At 43.5% G+C, this 18,683-nt stretch overlaps 1 protein-coding gene across 1 annotated transcript in view; it reads left to right on the plus strand.

The window, feature by feature from the left end:
- grip2b (glutamate receptor interacting protein 2b) overlaps positions 1-18,683 on the plus strand; it is a 157,644-nt gene that overhangs the window by 106,418 nt on the left and 32,543 nt on the right. Inside the window, exons 15-18 of the mRNA XM_072280078.1 lie at positions 5,090-5,149; positions 14,119-14,264; positions 16,157-16,301; positions 17,351-17,490. Coding sequence (XP_072136179.1) covers positions 5,090-5,149; positions 14,119-14,264; positions 16,157-16,301; positions 17,351-17,490 — 491 coding nt within the window. The remainder of the gene's footprint in view (positions 1-5,089; positions 5,150-14,118; positions 14,265-16,156; positions 16,302-17,350; positions 17,491-18,683) is intronic.

Below are 18,683 nucleotides of genomic sequence, written 5' to 3' on the forward strand. Positions count from 1 at the left end.
CAGCACAGGTGAACAGTAAACAGCTCGCCGTCCTAGTGATGAGACCTCGGCGGTGGCTGAGGGAAGAAGCTGTTATCCAATCTGCCATTCCTCATCCTGATGCTTCTGTACCTCCTTCCTGATGGAAGTGGGTTAAAGAGATTGTGGGATGGATGGTAGGGATCTTCAACAATTCCTCAGACCCTCCATCTGCAATGCTCCCGGTAAAGGTCACAATAAGGGGGATTGTCTTGGTGATTTTTCTACCTTCTGTAAGGTCTTGCAGTCTGATACCTTGCAGCTTCTGTACCACACAGTGATGTAGCCAGACAGGGCACTCTCAAAGGTACTCCTCCAGAAAGTTATTGAAATAGGGGCAGGGAATTTTGCTCACTTCTATCTCCTCAAAAAGTATAGACACTACTGTGCCTTCTTGACTAGTGAGGGAGTTGTGGATCCAGATTTGATGGCCTGTTATGTGCATACCAAAGAACTTGGTGCTCTTCACTCTCTCCACAGCAGAGCCAGTGATGCCCAATAGAGTGGATGACCTGTGCCTTCCTAAATCCACAGTAATCCCTTTGGTCTTGTCCATGTTGAGACTCATGTTGTTGTTCTCACACCACTTGACAAGCCTCTCTACCTCCTCTCTGAGTGCCATCATCATTGTTAATGAGGCGAACCACTGTAGTATCATCAGCGATGTGAATCTGTCATTGCAGTCGTGTCTTGGCAGCATGAACAACAGTGGACTGAGCACACAGCCCTGGGATCACCAGGGCTCAGTGTGATAGAGCTTGAGATGTTTGCCATCGCCTCGGCCCTCCACTCTGTCCTTTCCCACCTAGAAAATTATATATAATATTAAATAGTTAAATTAAATTAGCACAGAGATAGAAATAAAAAAAGTAGTGATGTAGTTTTCATGGGTTCAATATCCATTCAGAAATGGATGGCAGATGGGAAGAAGCTGCTACTGAATTGTTGAGTGTGTTCCTTCAGGCTTCTGTACCTCCTATTTGATGGTAGCAATGAGAAGGGGGCACATCCTGGGTGGTGGGAGTCCTTAACGATGGATGCCGCCTTTCTGAGGCACCACTCCTTAAGGATATCCTGCATACTGTGGAGGCCTGTACTCATGATGGAGCTGACTAAGTTTACAACTCTCTGCAGCCTACCTCAATCCTGTGCACTTGCTTCCCCCCCCCCCCACCAGACAGTGATGCAGCCAGCTAGAATGCTCTCCACGGTACACCTGTCGAAATTTGTGACATTTTCGGTGACCTACTAAATCTCCTCAAACTCCTAATGAAATATAGCCATTGTCAGGCCTTCTTTGTAGCTGTATCAACATATTGGGTCCAGGTTAGCTCCTCAAAGATATTAAAACCTAGGAACCTGAAATTGCTCACTCTTTCTACTACTGATCCCTCTATGAGGACTGGAGTGTGTTCCCTCGTACTACCCTTTCTGAAGCCCACAATCAGCTCTTTGGTCTCAGTGACATTGACTGCAAGGTTGTTGCTTCGACTCCACTCAAATAGCTGGTAAATCTTGCTCCTGTATACCCTCTTGTCACCATCTGAAATTCTGCCAACAACGGTTGTATCTTCAGCAAGTTTATAGATGACATTTGAGTTATGCTTAGCCACACAGACGTGAGTGTAAAGAGAGAAATGCAGCAGGCTAAGCACACATCCCTGAGGTGTGCCAGTGTTGATTGTCCGCGATTTGGAGATTTTATTTCCAATCCACACAGATTGTGGACTTCCGGAAAGGAAGTTGAGGATCCTGTTTCAGGGGAGGTACAGAGGCCCAGGATCCAGAGCTTTTTGATCAGAACCGTAGGACTGATTGTGTTAAACGCCGAGCTGTAGTCAATAAATGCCACCCTAACATAGGTATTTGTACTGCACAGGTGATCCAAGACTATGTGAAGAGCCAATAAAGTCACGTCCACCCTAGAGTTATTGTGGCAATAGGCAAATTGCAGTAAGTTCAGGTCATTGCTGACACAGGAGTTAATTCTAGCCATAACCAACGTCTTAATGCACTTCATCACCAAAGATGTGAGTGCCACTGGACGATAGTTGTTAAAGCAGCTTATTCTGCTCTCCTTGGTCACTGGTATAATTGTTACCCTTTTGAACCAAGTGGGAACTTCCAACTGTAGCAATGAGAGACTGAAAATGTCTGTGAACACCTCTTGCAGTTGGTTGGCACAAGTTTTCAGAGCCTTACCAGGTACTCCATCGGGGCCTAGTTTTGAACTGGAGGGGAGTTCAAGAAGCTTCAGGGAAGTTGCAAGCATTTGACTTTGTTAGTACAAAGAACCAGAACCTAATCTGAGTGCATGAAGGTTATTGCATGAATTTCAAGTTGTAGATACAACACTGCTTGTAAAAACAGATGCAAAGGCCAAAGCCCAGCTGGATGAATGGTAGTCCAAAAAGAAAGGAGTCAATGGAGATATGAAAACAAAGGATTCATCAGATGATGTGGTGGATGAGGAAATCAAGAGGAGAGATCAGATCCTAAAGGGAGCAATAGAAGGATTAATAATGGAATACTTCAGTGAACTAAATGCACCTTCCCAAGATCAAGATGCACTGATTAGAAGAAGAATAAGGATGGCTACCACTGTCAGAACCACTTCCTGCAGTCTCAGAGTCAACTCCAGCAACCATCACAGAGGAGGACCAGGAACCCAAGCTTGTCTCACAGGCACAAATTTCACCCGCCAAGCAGAGTGACCCCCTTGTCAGGAAAGACGTTATCCCACAAGGGTAATAAATCCTCCATAGCAATTAAATCTTTAGGCCTAAGTGGGACAATTTAAAATTTACTTTGCTGTGGATGTGTATACATAGCAGCAGTATTATATAGTTTACTGTGGACATAGTTGAGCTGCATTCTCTGTTGAGTTGGAGTTTATAGCTAAGCAGAGAGGAGTGTTGTGTATTTGATATTTCAACAATACGTGAATAATCTTGTATATATATATATATATATATATGTTAATTAATCTTTCACTGAATTGAATTAACTATTACTTACGTCCTTCATATACACGAGGAGTAAAAATCTTTACGTTATGTCTCTGTCTAAATGTGCAATGTGCAATTTATAGTAGTTTATAATAAATATTATGTACAACAGGACAGTCAGTATCACATAGAAATACAACTGTATCAGCATGAATTAATCAGTCTGATGGCCTGGTGGAATAATCTGTCCCGAAGCTGGTTGGTCCTGGCTTTTATGCTGCGGTACCATTTCCCCAATGGTAGCAGCTAGAATAGATTGTGGTTGGGTTGACTCGGGTTCCCAATGATCCTTCGGGCCTTTTTTACAGACCTGTCTCTGTAAATGTCCTGAATAGTGGTAAGTTCACATCTACAGATGCGCTGGGTTATCTGCACCACTCTCTGCAGAGTCCTGCGATTGCGAGAAGTACAGTTCCCATACCAGGCAGTGATGCGGCCAGTCAGGACGCTCTCAATTGTACCTCTGTAGAAATTTCTTAGGATTTGGGGGCCCATACCAAACTTCTTCAACCATCTGAGGTGAAAGGGGCGCTGTTGTGCTTTTTTCACCACACAGCCAGTATGTACAGAACAAGTGAGATCCTCGGTGATGTGTATACAGAGGTACTTAAAGCTGGTCACCCTCTCAAGCCCAGATCCATTGATGTCAATAGCGGTTAGCCTTGCTCCATTCCTGCTGTAGTCTACAACCAGCTCCTTTGTGTTTGAAACATTGAGGGAGGAGTTGTTTTCTTGACACCACTGTGTCAGGGTGTTGATTTAAATAATTCATTACAGCTTATATGTATAAATTCATGAATTGCATATGTCATCATGCTACCACACCATATGTGAGCACCTCATTTAAAGTAAAGATGAAACTGTACCTGCATTTTGGACTCCTGGAATCCTTTGAATTAATTTAATGTTTTGAAGTTACAAAACATAACAGACCCTTCTTCAGGATTGGAAGGAAAGAGGGAAGATAAGACTATGTAGAAATCCACTTAAAAAAGTGGTGTTCGAACTTAACCATGAATGTTCATTTCTCTCATGTTGTGTAAAAGATCAATAGATCACAGTTTCACTATCTGTCCAAGAGACTTGCACTCACAGCCCAGGCAGGGCCACACGAGGGGACCACAGCTTGTGGAAGAAGCAAAGCTTTGGGCTTTTGGCCATCCACAGGGATTGAAAAGATCCCAGTGTGCCATCCAAAAAAAGGGGCAGAGAAACTTAATTCTTTAAACAATCTTTAAATAATCTTTATTCCCAAAAGGAGTATATGGCTTTCACTATACCCCATAGTGTTGTGCAGTCTATACCTGCACTGCGTTGGCAGAATCTATACATTCATCATGTCATCAAGCGAAGGAGGATGAGAGGTGACTTGATAAAGGTGTACATGAGGATAAGAGGCATAGATCGAGTAGATAGCCAGAGACTTTTTCCCTAGGACGTAAATGGCTGATATGAGGGGGCATAACTTTAAGGTGTTTGGAGGAAAGTATAGGTGGATGTCAGAGAGAGTTTTTTATCAATATGGAGAGCGGTGGGTGCGTGGTATGTTCTGCCAGAGGTGGTGGAAGAGGCAGATACATCAGGGGCATTTAAGAAGCTCTTAGGCACATGGACAGCTATGTGGGAGGGGAGGATTAGACTGATCTTGGAGTAGGTTAAAGGGTTGGCATAACATTGCAAACCCAAAAGCCTCTACTGTGCTGTACTGTGGGTAAGGCATCAGTGCCGCTCATGTTACATAGGACTCGAGTCTCCTCACTATCTGGTTGACCTTATGTTGCTGCACTTCCCCATAAGGCCTTTGCATTGGCCAAACTGAGCCTCAATGCGTCTCTTAGTCTGTACTCCGGCAGCCTGGTTTGTGCCAGGCAACAGCCATCCCTCCACCTCTCCAACATCCTCCCCCGTGACAATCAACACGGGCAACCCAATAACCAGCCACTGCTTTGTGGCGAAGGCTGGCAGGTTCCTCTCCACAGTGGCACTGGCTGGGCTGGACAGTAATTCAATTTATGTCAAGTGCTTTGGAATGACTTTGAATTTTTCCATTCAGCAGCTGTAAGCCGGAAGCCTGGGGAGCCACTGATCATATCCGATATTAAGAAGGGGAGTGTAGCACACCGGTAAGTACTCTTCACAAGTTAACTTGTCCATATAATGAGGTGACCATAGAGAAGAGGCAATGCCTGATCTTTAACACTAAGCTTTCACTGTTCCAGGTGTGTGCACTATATATGCATAAATACAATGGTACAGAATGTGTGCCCTCTGCTGGCCTACAGATATCCATCTGGGGATCAAACCTTCCCATTCTTACCTTTCACAATTTTATACACATCACAAACTACAATCTTCAAAACCAAAACATGTCTTAGTTGAGGATAGGTTGAATGAACTAGGGCTTTTCTCTTTGGAACGAAGGAGGGTGGGATAGAGGTGTACAAGATGGTAGGAGGCATTGATAGAGTGGATAGACAGCATGTTTTACCCAGGGTTAATACAAGAGCTTGGGGCTTTGACCAGTGGCTAATCGGAGAGATCAGAAACTTGAGAGGATGTAATTCACTCAGTTTTGCTGAATGAGTATTAAAGGCAGCAACCTTGCCAGTTTCTTAGAGCTTTGAGCAGCAGACAATCAATGTTCAGGACTGATTAACAAGAACAAGTTAAAGTAAGGCAGGGGCAAGCGGACCAGCCATTGTGTGAGTGGACAGAGTCAGAGCGAAGATTCTGAGGGTTTAGCTCTTTGACGCTTCAGTCAGAGAAGGCAAAAAAGCTGTAGGTACAGTTTTTTTAAGCTCCCTTCTTTATATTTGCTCAGTTAGAACAGTAGAGGAGCCAGGCAAGATAGTGGAATGTACCTCTTCTGGGATGCAAGATCATCTCCAGTGTCCCTGATGACTACACCTGCGAGAAGTGTATCTAGCTGCAGTTTCTAACAAACCATATTAAGGAGTTAGAGTTGGAACTGGATGAACTCTGGATCATTTGGGAGGCTGAGGATGTGATAGGACATACAGAGAGGTAATTACACTCAAGGTGCAGGACACGGGAAACTGGGAGACAGTCAGGAAGGGGAAAAGGGATAAAGACCTGAGTACCCCTGTAGCCATTCCCCTCAGCAATGCATATACCACTTTGGATACTGTTGGGAGAAGGGAGTTGACCTAGTAGGGGAAATTCACAGTGGCTGATGACACAGGAGGGAAGGGAGAGAAGAGACACACTACATTGATAAGGGATACATTAGTCAGGGGAACAGAGAGGAGGAGCTGTGGACAAGAATGAGATTCCTGGATAATATGTTGCCTCCTGTGTGGCAGGGTCCAGGGTGAACAGCCAGACGTCATGGTCCATTTAGATGCCAATGACATGAGTAGGACGAGTGACAAGGTTCTGCATAGGGAGTTCAGGGAGTTAGGTGCTAAGTTAAAGGACAGATTGTGATCTCAGGATTGCTACCTGTGCTACGTGCTAGTGAGACTAGAACTAGGAAGATTATACAGTTTAATATGTGGCTAAGGAGTTAGTGTAGGAGGGAGGGCATAAGATTTTTGGATCATTGGGCTCTCTATCAGGGGAGGTGGGACCCGTACAGAAGAGACGTTTTGTACCTGAACTGGAGGGGGACTAATATCCCAGCAGGAAAGTTTGCTAATGCTGCACTGTGGGGTTTAACTTGAGTTCCAGGAGGATGGGAACCAGAGTGCCAGAACAGTTAGTGGAGAGGTTGTGGAGACAGATGTCGGTAAGACCTCGGACAAAGTCAGGAATCAAAAGGTTGAACATGGTGCAACTAGTGTCCTGAGCTGTCTATATTTCAATGCAAGATGTATCGTAGGAAAGGTGGATGAGTTCAGGGCATGGATCAACACCTGGAGTTATGATACTGTAGCCGTTAATGAGACTTGGTTGCAAGAAGGGCAGGACTGGTAGCTCAGTATTCTGGATTTCTGTCATCTTAGATGTGGTAGACTGAGAGGGATTGAAGGAGGACGGTGGAATTACTAGTCAGGGAAAATGTCACTGCAGTGCTCCATCAGGACAGACTGGAGAGCATGTCTAGTGAGACATTATGGGTGGAACTGAGAAATAAGAAAGGATGACCACGTTAATGGGGCTATATTACAGACCACCCAACAATGCAAGAGATTTAGAGCAACAAATTTGTAGAGAGATCACAGACTGTTGCAAGAAACATACGAGGGGTGATTGATAAGTTTGTGGCCCAAGGTAGAAGGAGTCAATTTTAGAAAACCTAGTACATTTATTTTCCAACATAGTCCCCTCCTACATTTACATACTTAGTCCAGCGGTCGTGGAGCATACGGATCTTGGACCTCCAGAAAGTCTCCACACCAGGGGTGATTGATAAGTTTGTGGCCTAAGGTAGAAGGAGATGAGTTATACAGCTCTCGTTACATGCACATGCAGTTCAACTCTTTGAGTGATTATGCAGAAAGATTGAAGTGAATAACTCATCTCCTACCTTAGGCCACGAACTTATCAATCACCCCTGATGAGTTATTAACTTCAAACTTTCTGCATAATCATTGAAAGAGTTGAACTGCATGTGCATGTAATGAGAGCTGTATAACTCATCTCCTTCTACCTTAGGCCACAAACCGATCAATCACCCCTTGTAAGGTTGTTAGAGTAGGTGATTTTAACTTTCTGCATATTGACTGGAACTAGATGGGACAGAATTTGTCAGTTGTGTTCTGGAAAGTTTCCTTAATCAGTACATAGAAGTCCCAATCAGAGAGTGTGCAATACTTGATCTGCTATTAGGGAATGAGACAGGGCAAGTTTGCCTCTAGTGAGCATAATGCCATTAGTTTCAAAGTAAATATGGAAAAAGACAGGCCTGATCCATAGATTGAGATTCTAAATTGGAGAAAGACCAGTTTTGATGGTATCAGGTATGATTTCGCTGGTGTGGATTGGGACAGGCTGTTTTCTGGGCAAAGTTATACTTGGTAAGTGGGAGGCCTTCAAAAGTGAATTTTTGAGAGTGCAAGGCTTGTATGTGCCTGTCAAAATAAAACATAAAGAATACAAGTGTAGGGAATCTTGGTTTTCAAGAGATATTGAAATCTCTTACTAGCTCTTTTTTCAGTTAGTCCTGACGAAGGGTCTCGGCCCGAAACATCGACTGTACCTCTTCCTAGAGATGCTGCCTGGCCTGCTGTGTTCACCAGCGACTTTGATGTGTGTTGCTTGAATTTCCAGCATCTGCAGAATTCCTCGTGTATTGAGTACAGGACAGGGAATGTTATGTTGAAGTTGTATAAGACATTGGTGAGGCCTAGTTTGAAGTATTGTGTGAAGGTATGATCACTGACCTACAGGAAAGATGTAAATAAGCTTGAAACAGTACAGAGAAAATTTACAAGGATGTTGTTGGGATTGGAGGACCTGAGTTATAAGGAAAGATTGAATAGATTATGACTTTATATCTTGGAACATAGAAGATTGAGGGGAGATTTGATAGAGGTATTCAAAATTATAAGGGGTATGGATAGGGTAAATGCAAGCAGGCCTTTTCCACTGAGGTTTTCTGGGACTACATCCAGAGGTCATGGGTTAAGTGTGAAAGGTGAAAAAGTTGAGAACATGAGGGAAAACTTCACTCAGAGGGTCATGAGAGTACAGAAGGAGCTATCTGCACAAGTGCATGTGAGCTCGATTTTAATGTTTAAGAGAAGTTTGGATAGGTACATGGATAGTAGAGATATGGAGGGCTATGGTCTTGGTATTTGTCGATGGGAATAGGCAGTTTAAGTTGTTTCAGCATGGACTCGATGGGCCGAAGGGCCTGTTTCTGTGCTGTACAGTTCTATGACCCTGACTATGAGAGGCCACAATTTTAAGGTGATTGGAGGGAGGTTTTGATGTGTGTGTGTGTGTGGGGGGGGCGGTGGAATGTCAGAATTAATTTTTTAATTTTTTACACCGAGAGTGGTGGATGTGTGGAATGTACAGCCAGGGCAAAGGGAGATACATTAGAGACATTTAAGAGACTCTTAGATAGGCAAATGGATGAAAGTAAAATGGATAAAAGTAAAATAGAGGGTATGCTGGAGAGAAGTGTTAGATTGATCTTGGACTTGGTTAAGAGGTTGGCACGACATTGTGGTCAATGGGCCTGTTCTGTTCTGTAACATTCAATGTTCTATGTTGAAAGATTGCCACAATCATGTCATCCCTTCCATGTTCTTTCACATTTGTCTTGTCTCTGCACCCTGGCCTTTGGTCTCTGTTTCCAATTAGGAAAAGAAAATGAGCTTCATTGATGTTGTATTATCTAGAAGGGTAAATTTCCTTAACCTCTGACATAGGCCCTACAAACTTCTCACATGTATCAAACCATTTCAGAGTGGTTTGAGAAGAGAGTTGGCTTGGGATAATGCATAGCGCCAATAAAGGGATGCACTGAGGTAGTGAAGTGAATATTAAACCTCCTTTCTAAACTCGAAGGAGTTGCTTATCTCATCATTCCCTTGAGGATAAAACCAGACATCAGAGTGGTTCTGGAAGTCATTTGCCCATCCCTTAATAAGGCCAGTTTTATTTATTTTTATTGCTTGTTACCAACGTAATCTTTAAAATTCAAAGTAAATTTATTATTGAAGTACATATGTGTCACCGCATATTGCCCTGAGATTCATTTTGTCGTGGGCATTCACAGTAGAACAAAGAAACAAAATAGAATCAATGAAAGACTACACACAAGCAAGACTGACAAGCAATTTTTCATCTGAAACTGACAAAATCTGTATATTTCACTTATCCAAGGGTAAAATGTAGACTCATAACTTGGATGAAGTTTGAAAACTCTTAAAGGTAATGGCATCATTGATGAAGATTGTGTTGTTTTCCTGCTAAGAAACTGAGGTGAAAGATCAAAACCAGACTGCAGTGACAGTACAGTGATTTAAAAGAATATAAATGTGGATGATTAAAAAGGAAGAGGCGATGACTGGTGGCACTATTTGGGTTTTAAAAGGTTATAAACTGTGGTTGCTAGGATATATCGTTGTTCCAGTATTATGAGGCATTGTTAAAGAATAAGAATCTGGTTTATTATCACAGACGTATGTCGTGAAATTTGTTGATTAGCAGAAGCAGTACAGTGCAGTACATAAAATATACTATAAACCAGGACACGAGGAAATCTGCAGATGCTGTAATTTCTTCTATATATTGGCGAGACCTGACGCAGACTGGGAGACCGCTTTGCTGAACACCTACGCTCTGTCCGCCAGAGAAAGCAAGATCTCCCAGTGGCCACACATTTTAATTCCATGTCCTATTCCCATTCTGATATGTCCATCCACGGCGTCCTCTACTGTAAAGATGAAGCCACACTCAGGTTAGAGGAACAACACCTTATATTCTGTCTGGGTAGCCTCTGACCTGATGGCATGAACATCGACTTCTCAAACTTCCGCTAATGCCCCACCTCCCCCTCGTACCCCATCCGTTATTTATTTATATATACACATTCTTTTTCTCTCTCCTTTTTCTCCCTCTGTCCCTCTTACTATTCCCATTGCCCATCCTCTGGGTTCCCCCCCTTTCTTTCTCCCTAGGCCTCCTGTCCCATGATCCTCTCATATCCCTTTTGCCAATTATCTGTCCAGCTCTTGGCTCCATCCCTTCCCCTCCTGTCTTCTCCTATCATTTTGGATCTCCCCATCCCCCTCCCACTTTCAAATCTCTTACTAGCTCTTCTTTCAGTTAGTCCTGACGAAGGGTCTTGGCCCGAAACGTCGACTGTACCTCTTCCTAGAGATGCTGCCTGGCCTGCTGCGTTCACCAGCAACTTTGATGTGTGTTATGCTATAAACTAGGGGTGGCCACCCTCTTACATTGCATGCGTCAATTTTTTCACGCGGAAGTTCAGATGCACCATACAACTCTTGTACCCCCATTCAATTCTTGTAAAATATGTTAGTATAGATATATTTAGCATTTTTACATGATATATTGATTTAATATAAAAACAAAATAAACATTACTTACCTTAATGAGACTTCTTTTAATAAATATATTTTGTGTTCTTTTGGTTTCTTCCTTTTTCTTAATCACATAGTCTTTCTGTAACTCGGACCCAAGCACTAGCTTCAGTTTTCCTTCTATTTCAGTCTGATGTTGTGTTTTATAGTGTCTATTAAGATCATGTCTTCTATTATGTGAGAAAGTGTTTTCACAAACAATGCACAACGGTTTTCCTGACGGACCTGCTATAAATAAGAACTCATTTTCCCACTGTTCATTGAATTCACGCTTACTATCACTTTCTGCTTTTCTTTTGCTCATTTTCTTTAGCACTGTGATGGGTAACTGAATGTAAAAACAAGGCTTAATTTTCGAAAAAGTACAAAACTGCAAATGTTCACAAAGGACGAACAAAGCACAACTCCGTAGCGCAGGAATGTCAATTGTAAACTGACGGGCAAAAACCCGCGATGCACTGCCGGTGCAGACGCCTGGCACCTCAGGATTAAACTAGTATCGAACATGTATTGAACAGTTATGGAACGACTGCAGAACCAAGTCCTTCTTTCCTAGTTTGACTCATTAAACGTTTTTTAAATTGAAAACAGATTAATGTGAAAGAAGATAACATTCACCAAAAGATGTGCACGAAGTAATAACATCACTAAAAATAATTGCTAAGTTATAGATTTATTCTCAGAAAAACCCATTTCTAACGCTAAGCTACTTGAATTCCTGTTATAGATTTTTTTTCTACAAATCGGTTTTTGGTTAATAGTTTTTGCATGAGTAAGCTTACTTTTTTATTATTATCACTGGGGTGCAATGCGCTACTTCTAATCATCCAATGTGCCACTTTTGGCACATGCGCCATAGGTTGGCCATCCCTGCTATAATCTATAGGAAACTTAATATATAAAAAATAAATACGTTGTGCAAGAAGAGAGCAAAAATAGTCAGACAGATTTCATGGGTTCATTATCCATTACAGGAGTCTGATGGCGGAAGGGGAGAAGCTGTCCCTAAAACAATGTGTGTCTTGGGGCTTTTTTACCTCTTCTCTGATACTAGCAATGAGACAAAGTAGGAAATGTTGTGATGAATTTTAATGTTAATGCAGTGGTGTGGTCTTTCATTGATTCTATTATGGTTATTATTCTATTATGGATTTATCGAGTATACCCATGAGAAAATTAATCTCAGGGTTGTATATAGTGACATATACTGTATGTTTTTTGATAATAAATTTACTTTGCACTTTGTTGGTGTACGGAATATGAAGCATAATTAGTGCAGAAAATGCTGGAAATATTCAGCAGGTTATCCAGCTTTTTCAGAGAGAGAAACAATGGTAACATTTCAGGAGACCAAGCATGTTTTAACATGTGGCAAAGGGGGAAGAGCAGAGAGAAGAAAGGGAACATAATAGGGTGGATGAAGAGCAAGATGGATTGAATGGCACAAGAGATGGTGGTGTTGGCTGAGATAGGCCAGTGGGCACTTCTTAATTGCTGAATTATCTAGAGAAATGTGAATGGAGACAAATGAAAACAGAAAGCAAAAACTGAGTTGCTAGAAATCTGAAATGAAAGAGAAAGTTGGGAATATCCAGTAGGGTCAGGCAGCATCTGTGGAGAGAGAAAAGTTGATATAATGGTTCACGTCAATAACCCTTTCATAGGACCTGGCCAACTCTGACACACACTTATCTGAGCTTGGGAATGCAAGCCTTGAGGGCTGAGGGTTGTAATCTGCTGAGATAGAAATGAGATGCCACTGATCGAGGCTATTGGGCTTCACTGGAGCAAGTTTGGGAGGTCAGAGAAATAGGTTAGAGCAGGATTGGCAGAAAGCAATAAAGTAACAAACAGACAACAGGAAGCCCAGTCCTGTCATCCAATCGCAAACAAGAGAAAATATGCAGATGCTGGGAATCCAAGCAACACACACAAAATGCTGGAGGAACTCAGCAGGTCAGGCAGCATCTATGGAAAAGAGTAAACAGCTAATGTTTTGGGGCGAGACCCTTCATCAAGACTGGAGAAGAAAGATGAGAAGTCAAAGTAAGAAGGTGATGGGAGGGGAGGAAGAAATACAAGGCACTAGGTGATAAAGTGAAACTGGGAGAGGGGGAGGGGTGAAGTAAAGAACTGGAAGGTCAATTGATGAAAGAGATAAAGGGCTGGAGAAGGTGGAATCTGATAGGACAGAAGGAATTGGAAGAAAGGTAAGGAGATAAAGTGAGAAAGGGAAATAAGAATGGGGAATGATGAAGGGGGAGGGGCATTACCAGAAGGTCAAGAAATCAATGTTCATGCTATCAGGTTGGAGGCTGTCCAGAGGGAATATAAGGTATTGCTCCTCCAACCTGAGTGTGGCCTCATCACGGCAGTAGAGGAGGCCATGGACTGACATGTCAGAATGGGAATGGGAAGTAGAATTAAAATGGGTGGCCACTCGGAGGCCCCACTTTTTCTGGTGGAAAAAGCCATGTAGGTTCAATGTGGGTACCCCACAGAACGGTCACCCTGTCTGCATTTGGGTTCTCCAGAAGACAAACATCAAATTTAGGAGGAAGAAGTGCAAGTGATTTGCAGCTTCCCACAGTATAGTGCTTGGGTCCCTCACTGTATAACATGAAGGAATATGGCCAGACAGCAGGTGATGCCTCTCCTGCGGTTGTAGATTTAGAGATACAGCACAGTAACAGGTCCTACCAGCCCAATGAGCCCACGCCACCCAATTACACCATGTGACCAATTAAACTACTAACCCATACTTGTTTGGAATTGAGGAAACCCACACGGTCATGGGGAGAACATACAGACTCCTTTCAGACAACAATGGGTGGGAGAATGTGAGAAGGAGTGGAGATGGATGAGCAAAGTAGGGAGTCACAGAGAGAATGGACTCCTGAAAGGGGAAAGAGGAGTGGTGAGGGAAGGCAGTGGAATCCCATTGTTCTATTAGGTAGAATTCACTGGGTACGTGGGAATAGATAACAATCATTGCTCTGCATGCTGAAAGAAGCTGCCTTGCACAGCACCCTGCAGTGTGGTATTATCCACTGCCTTCTTTCCTTCAACAGAACTGGAACTCTGGAGCCAGGCGACAAACTTTTAGCTATCGACAACATACGGCTGGAAAACTGCTCGATGGAGGATGCTGTGCAGATCCTGCAGCAGTGTGACGAGCTGGTCAAACTGAAGATCCGAAAAGACGAGGACAACTCAGGTACTCGGACTCGTGGGAGTCAGAATTTCAAACAAGGTTCCACTTCTTATGGGGTTCTCCTTACTAAAGAGGATCTTTACTGATTGAATTGAGAGGTCCATCACAGTCAACTGAAATACTAATATGTCTCCCATAGGCAGGCCACTCTACACTGACACTTCAAACCCTCCTTGGGCTCTTCCAGCATGGCTCTGTCTTCATTGATCCATCAATTAATCCTTCGGCCACACAGATTAAACATCCAGTGCAAACACTTTGACACTGTCCCATCAATCACTTCCAGGAGAGGGACAGTATGGATTATATACACAAAGTAAAGCTCCTTCAATACTGTTCCACCAAACACTCCCAGGTTGGGGACATTACGAGTCACATACAAAGGTCCCTCTACTCTGTCCCATCAATCACTCCCAGTACGGGAACAGTATGGATTATACATTCAGTGGCCACTTTATTAGATAAAGCAATGGAACCCAATGTGGTCTTCTGCTGCTGTAGCCCATCCACATCAAGGTTCAACATGATCCATTCAGAGGTGCCCTTCTGCACTGTTGGAACGGATGGTTATTTGAGTTAATGTTACCTTCCCGTCGGATTGAACCATTCTCCTCTGACCTCTCTCATTAACAAGGCATTTTTTCCAGAGAACTGTTGCTAACTGGATGCATTTTTGCATCATTCTTTGTGAACTTTAGAGGCTATTTTGCATGAAAATCCCAGGAGGTCAGCAGTTTCTGACATACTCAAACCACCCCATCTGGCACCAACAATCATTCCACAGTCAAAGTCACTTAGAGCTAGATCACATTTCTTCCCCATTCTGAACAACAACTTAACCTCTTGACCATGTCCGTATGCTTTTATGCATTGAGTTGCTGTCACATGATTGGCTGATTAGATATTTGCATTAACGAGCAGGAGTACCAATAAAATAGCCACTGACTGTATATACAGAGGAAAGCTCCTTCAGTAGTCTCCACCAAACACTCCCAAGGTTGGGGACATTGCAGGTTATGTGCAAAGCTCTCTCCACACTGTCCCATCAATCACTCCCAGGAGATGGACAGTACAGCTGCATTTTTGTAAAACACCCCTATGTTATGCATTATACATGCCTAGAACAGGACAGCGTATGTTAGATACAGTATCATCCATACTGCCCCCTCTCAGTGCAAATTGGTTATCATGACTTCAGAGATAGCTTTTATTTCAACATAACCAATCTGTGCAATGTTTTAGAGAGACCCTTGTTAGGGCCTTGTTAACATTTGATTACAGAAACTATTCCATCCCAACAGTTAAAACTTTTTAGACCATAGGACATAGGAGCAGAATTAGGCCACTTAGCCTTTTGAGTCTGTTCCACCATTCCATCGTGCTTGATTCATTATCCCTCTCAACCCCATTCTCGTCCCTTCACCCCATACCTTTCGCCGCCCTCGCTAAACAAGGACCGATCAAACTCCACTTAAAATATACCCAATGACTTGGCCTCCACAGGTATCCGTGGCAATGAATTCCACAGATTCTCCACCCTCTGGCTAAAGAAATTTCTCTTTATCTCCGTTCTGGATGGACGTCCCTCTATTCTGAGGCTCTGCCTTCCGGTTGTTGACTCCTCCCCCTTTTCCCAAATTATTACCTGGAGTGGGGTTGAATAGCAATGTCAAATTGCAGATAGCACAGGGATTTCCTGATGTGTTTTGTGCAGTTGGCAAGACTCAGGCATGGGATTTGTTTGGCCCTAAAGTCAGAGATTGGCCAATTTCTACCATGTTAGCCGAAATTCCCAGCCTAATATTCCTTCGAGTGATAGGACCTCCTGTGTGTTGTGCAGATGACGAGTGTTGTGCTGTTTTGGGTATTTACTTCTCACTCCTTGTCTCCATCAGACGAGCAAGAGAGGACTGGTGCAATAATATACAGTGTGGAGCTGAAGAGATACGGAGGGCCACTGGGAATCACCATCTCTGGAACCGAGGAGCCTTTTGATCCCATTGTGATCAGCGGGCTCACCAAGAAAGGTTTGGCAGAAAGGTAGAACACCCACACTCAACATCTGCATGTGCTTTGGCTGGCTGGACCCTGCAACTTGCTAAGTGAGGAGGTGGTGGGGGCAGATATGCTCAAGCAAAGAAGTAAATGGAGTCAGAGAGCACAGAATCAGGCCCTTAAACTCATCTGGTCCAGGCCAACCAAGACGCCTATTTAAATAGGTCCCATTTGCCTGCATTTGGCCCATATGCCTTTAAAACTTTCCTATTCATGTACCTGTCCAAGTGCCTCTTAAATGTTAGTGTACCTTCCTCAAACACTTCCTCTTGCAGCTCGTTCCTTGTACGGATCACCCGAGGGGTAAAAACATTGCCCCTCAGATTCCTATTAAACTCTGCCCTCTCACCTTGAACTTATGCTCCCTAGTGCTTGATTCCCCAACCTTGGGGAGAAAAGACTGTGTGCACTTAAAGAAACACTTATACTTCCGAAAAGTATAAGGCTATTGGCAAAATGCAGGTGAGTAGAATTAGTATGCAATGGCCAGTGGATACATAGTGGGCTGAAGAGCATGTTTCTGTGATGTACTGTATGTCTCTATGACTTTATGCATGGACATAGTACAGAGGTTAAAAAATCAACCACATTTTTATTGAATAGGGAAAGAAGGCACAAGAGGCTGAATGGCCTTCTCAGGCTTCCATTTCCTATGTTCTTTTTCGCCCACTGGCTGCTTCCTGAGGACCCCAGAGCTGAAGAGCTTTGGTGAGGTGGCACTGTAAACTTCTGACTTTCAACGTTGATAGTCCTCACTTCCCTCACGATTATGGGTCTGAAATTAAAGCAGCTGATACTCCAGTCAGGGAGCAGTAGCTGCTCGCAGGGAACTTCAGTGAGGGGAGAGGATGACAAACACAGGGGAATCTGCAGAATGCTGGCACACGTACAAAATGCTGGAGGAACTCAGCAGGTCCGGCAACTTCTGTGGAAAAGCGTCAAACAGTCAACGTTTCGGGCCAAGACCCTTGATCCGGGCAGATGAAGGATGGGATTGGAGGTGGATGGGGGCTGACTTTTAACTGTGTTTTCAGGACCGGTGCCATTCACGTAGGGGACAGGATACTGGCCATTAATAGTGTGAGCCTCAAGGGCAAACCTCTGAGCGAGGCCATCCACCTGCTGCAGATGGCTGGGGAGACAGTAACCCTGAAAATCAAGAAGCAGGCAGACCGTAAGTATTAACCACCGCAGCGCTGATCAGAGCGCTCAGGAGTGAACTTGGCATGCTCCTTCCAATATCAAGAGCCCGGAGCTCTCTCTGCTGAAAGCTTAAATTCTCAAATGTTCTAAGTTCAAAGGTCAAAATAATTTTTTTTTATCAAAGTACTTAATGTGTATTTCACCTTATTCTGCATTGAGGTTAATTTCTGTGCAGGCATTCACAGCAGAACAAAGAAGTACAACGGAATCAGTGATAAACTACACACAAATGAGACCGACAATCAATGTGCAAAAGACAAATTGTGCAAATGTCAAAAAAAAAACCCAGCAAGATAAATAAATAAACAAATAACAGCAAGTGGATGAGTTACATTGTCCATAGGTTGTGGAATCAGTCCAACGTTATGTGAGTGAAGTTATCAAAGCTCAATGTTCATTATCTGCAGGCCACCCCAATTCCAAAATCGCCTAAAAGTTGTAACCAAAAATAGTGACCAGAACTAGAGCTAGATTAGAACATTTCATGAAGACTGAATTAGAGTCCAAATCTACAATCTGCATTGACTGAACCTTGCTCCCGGACAACCCTCCGACAGCATCAACGGGGAGAGAGTGATCACTCCAACACCAGGACCTTCCCTCGGGAGAAGCGAGAGACTGTAACACGCAGACACCCTGTCCGGCAGTTGAGAGCGAGAGGCCGGCTGATGGTTCTGATTACGTGTTCGGCTCCGCACCCGCCCGGTGATTTCAATCTTCCTCGGTGCTTTAACCAGCAAGATCGGCGAGAGATAGAGTTGATTGTGGGCTCACACCCCATCTCCTGGCTCCGCGCCTCCATGATGCACGGTTTGGTTGCAGCCTTGTGGAAATCCCTCGGAGACAGCAAAGCATCAGATCGCCCGATATCACACCACCAGAATGTAGATAACAGGCTCTAACAGTAACAGAGCTATATCTGGAACAAAAAAGAAGAAGTGAAAGGAATTGCTTCGTGATCTGTCTTAAGGACGTTGCTTTTAGTAGCATTGTTCGCTGGCGCCATGTTTGACGCATTGATCCACAGTAGTTCAGGAACCTGATGGCTGTACGGTAATAACTATTCCTAAATCTGATGGTGTGGGATTTGTTCCTCCTTCCCAATTGTCGTAGCGAGAAGAGAGCAAGGCTTGGATGGTGGGTCCCTTGATGACGGATGCTGCT

This window comes from Mobula birostris, chromosome 16 (genome assembly GCF_030028105.1).
Source record: "Mobula birostris isolate sMobBir1 chromosome 16, sMobBir1.hap1, whole genome shotgun sequence".
NCBI classification, from domain to species: Eukaryota; Metazoa; Chordata; class Chondrichthyes; order Myliobatiformes; family Myliobatidae; genus Mobula; species Mobula birostris.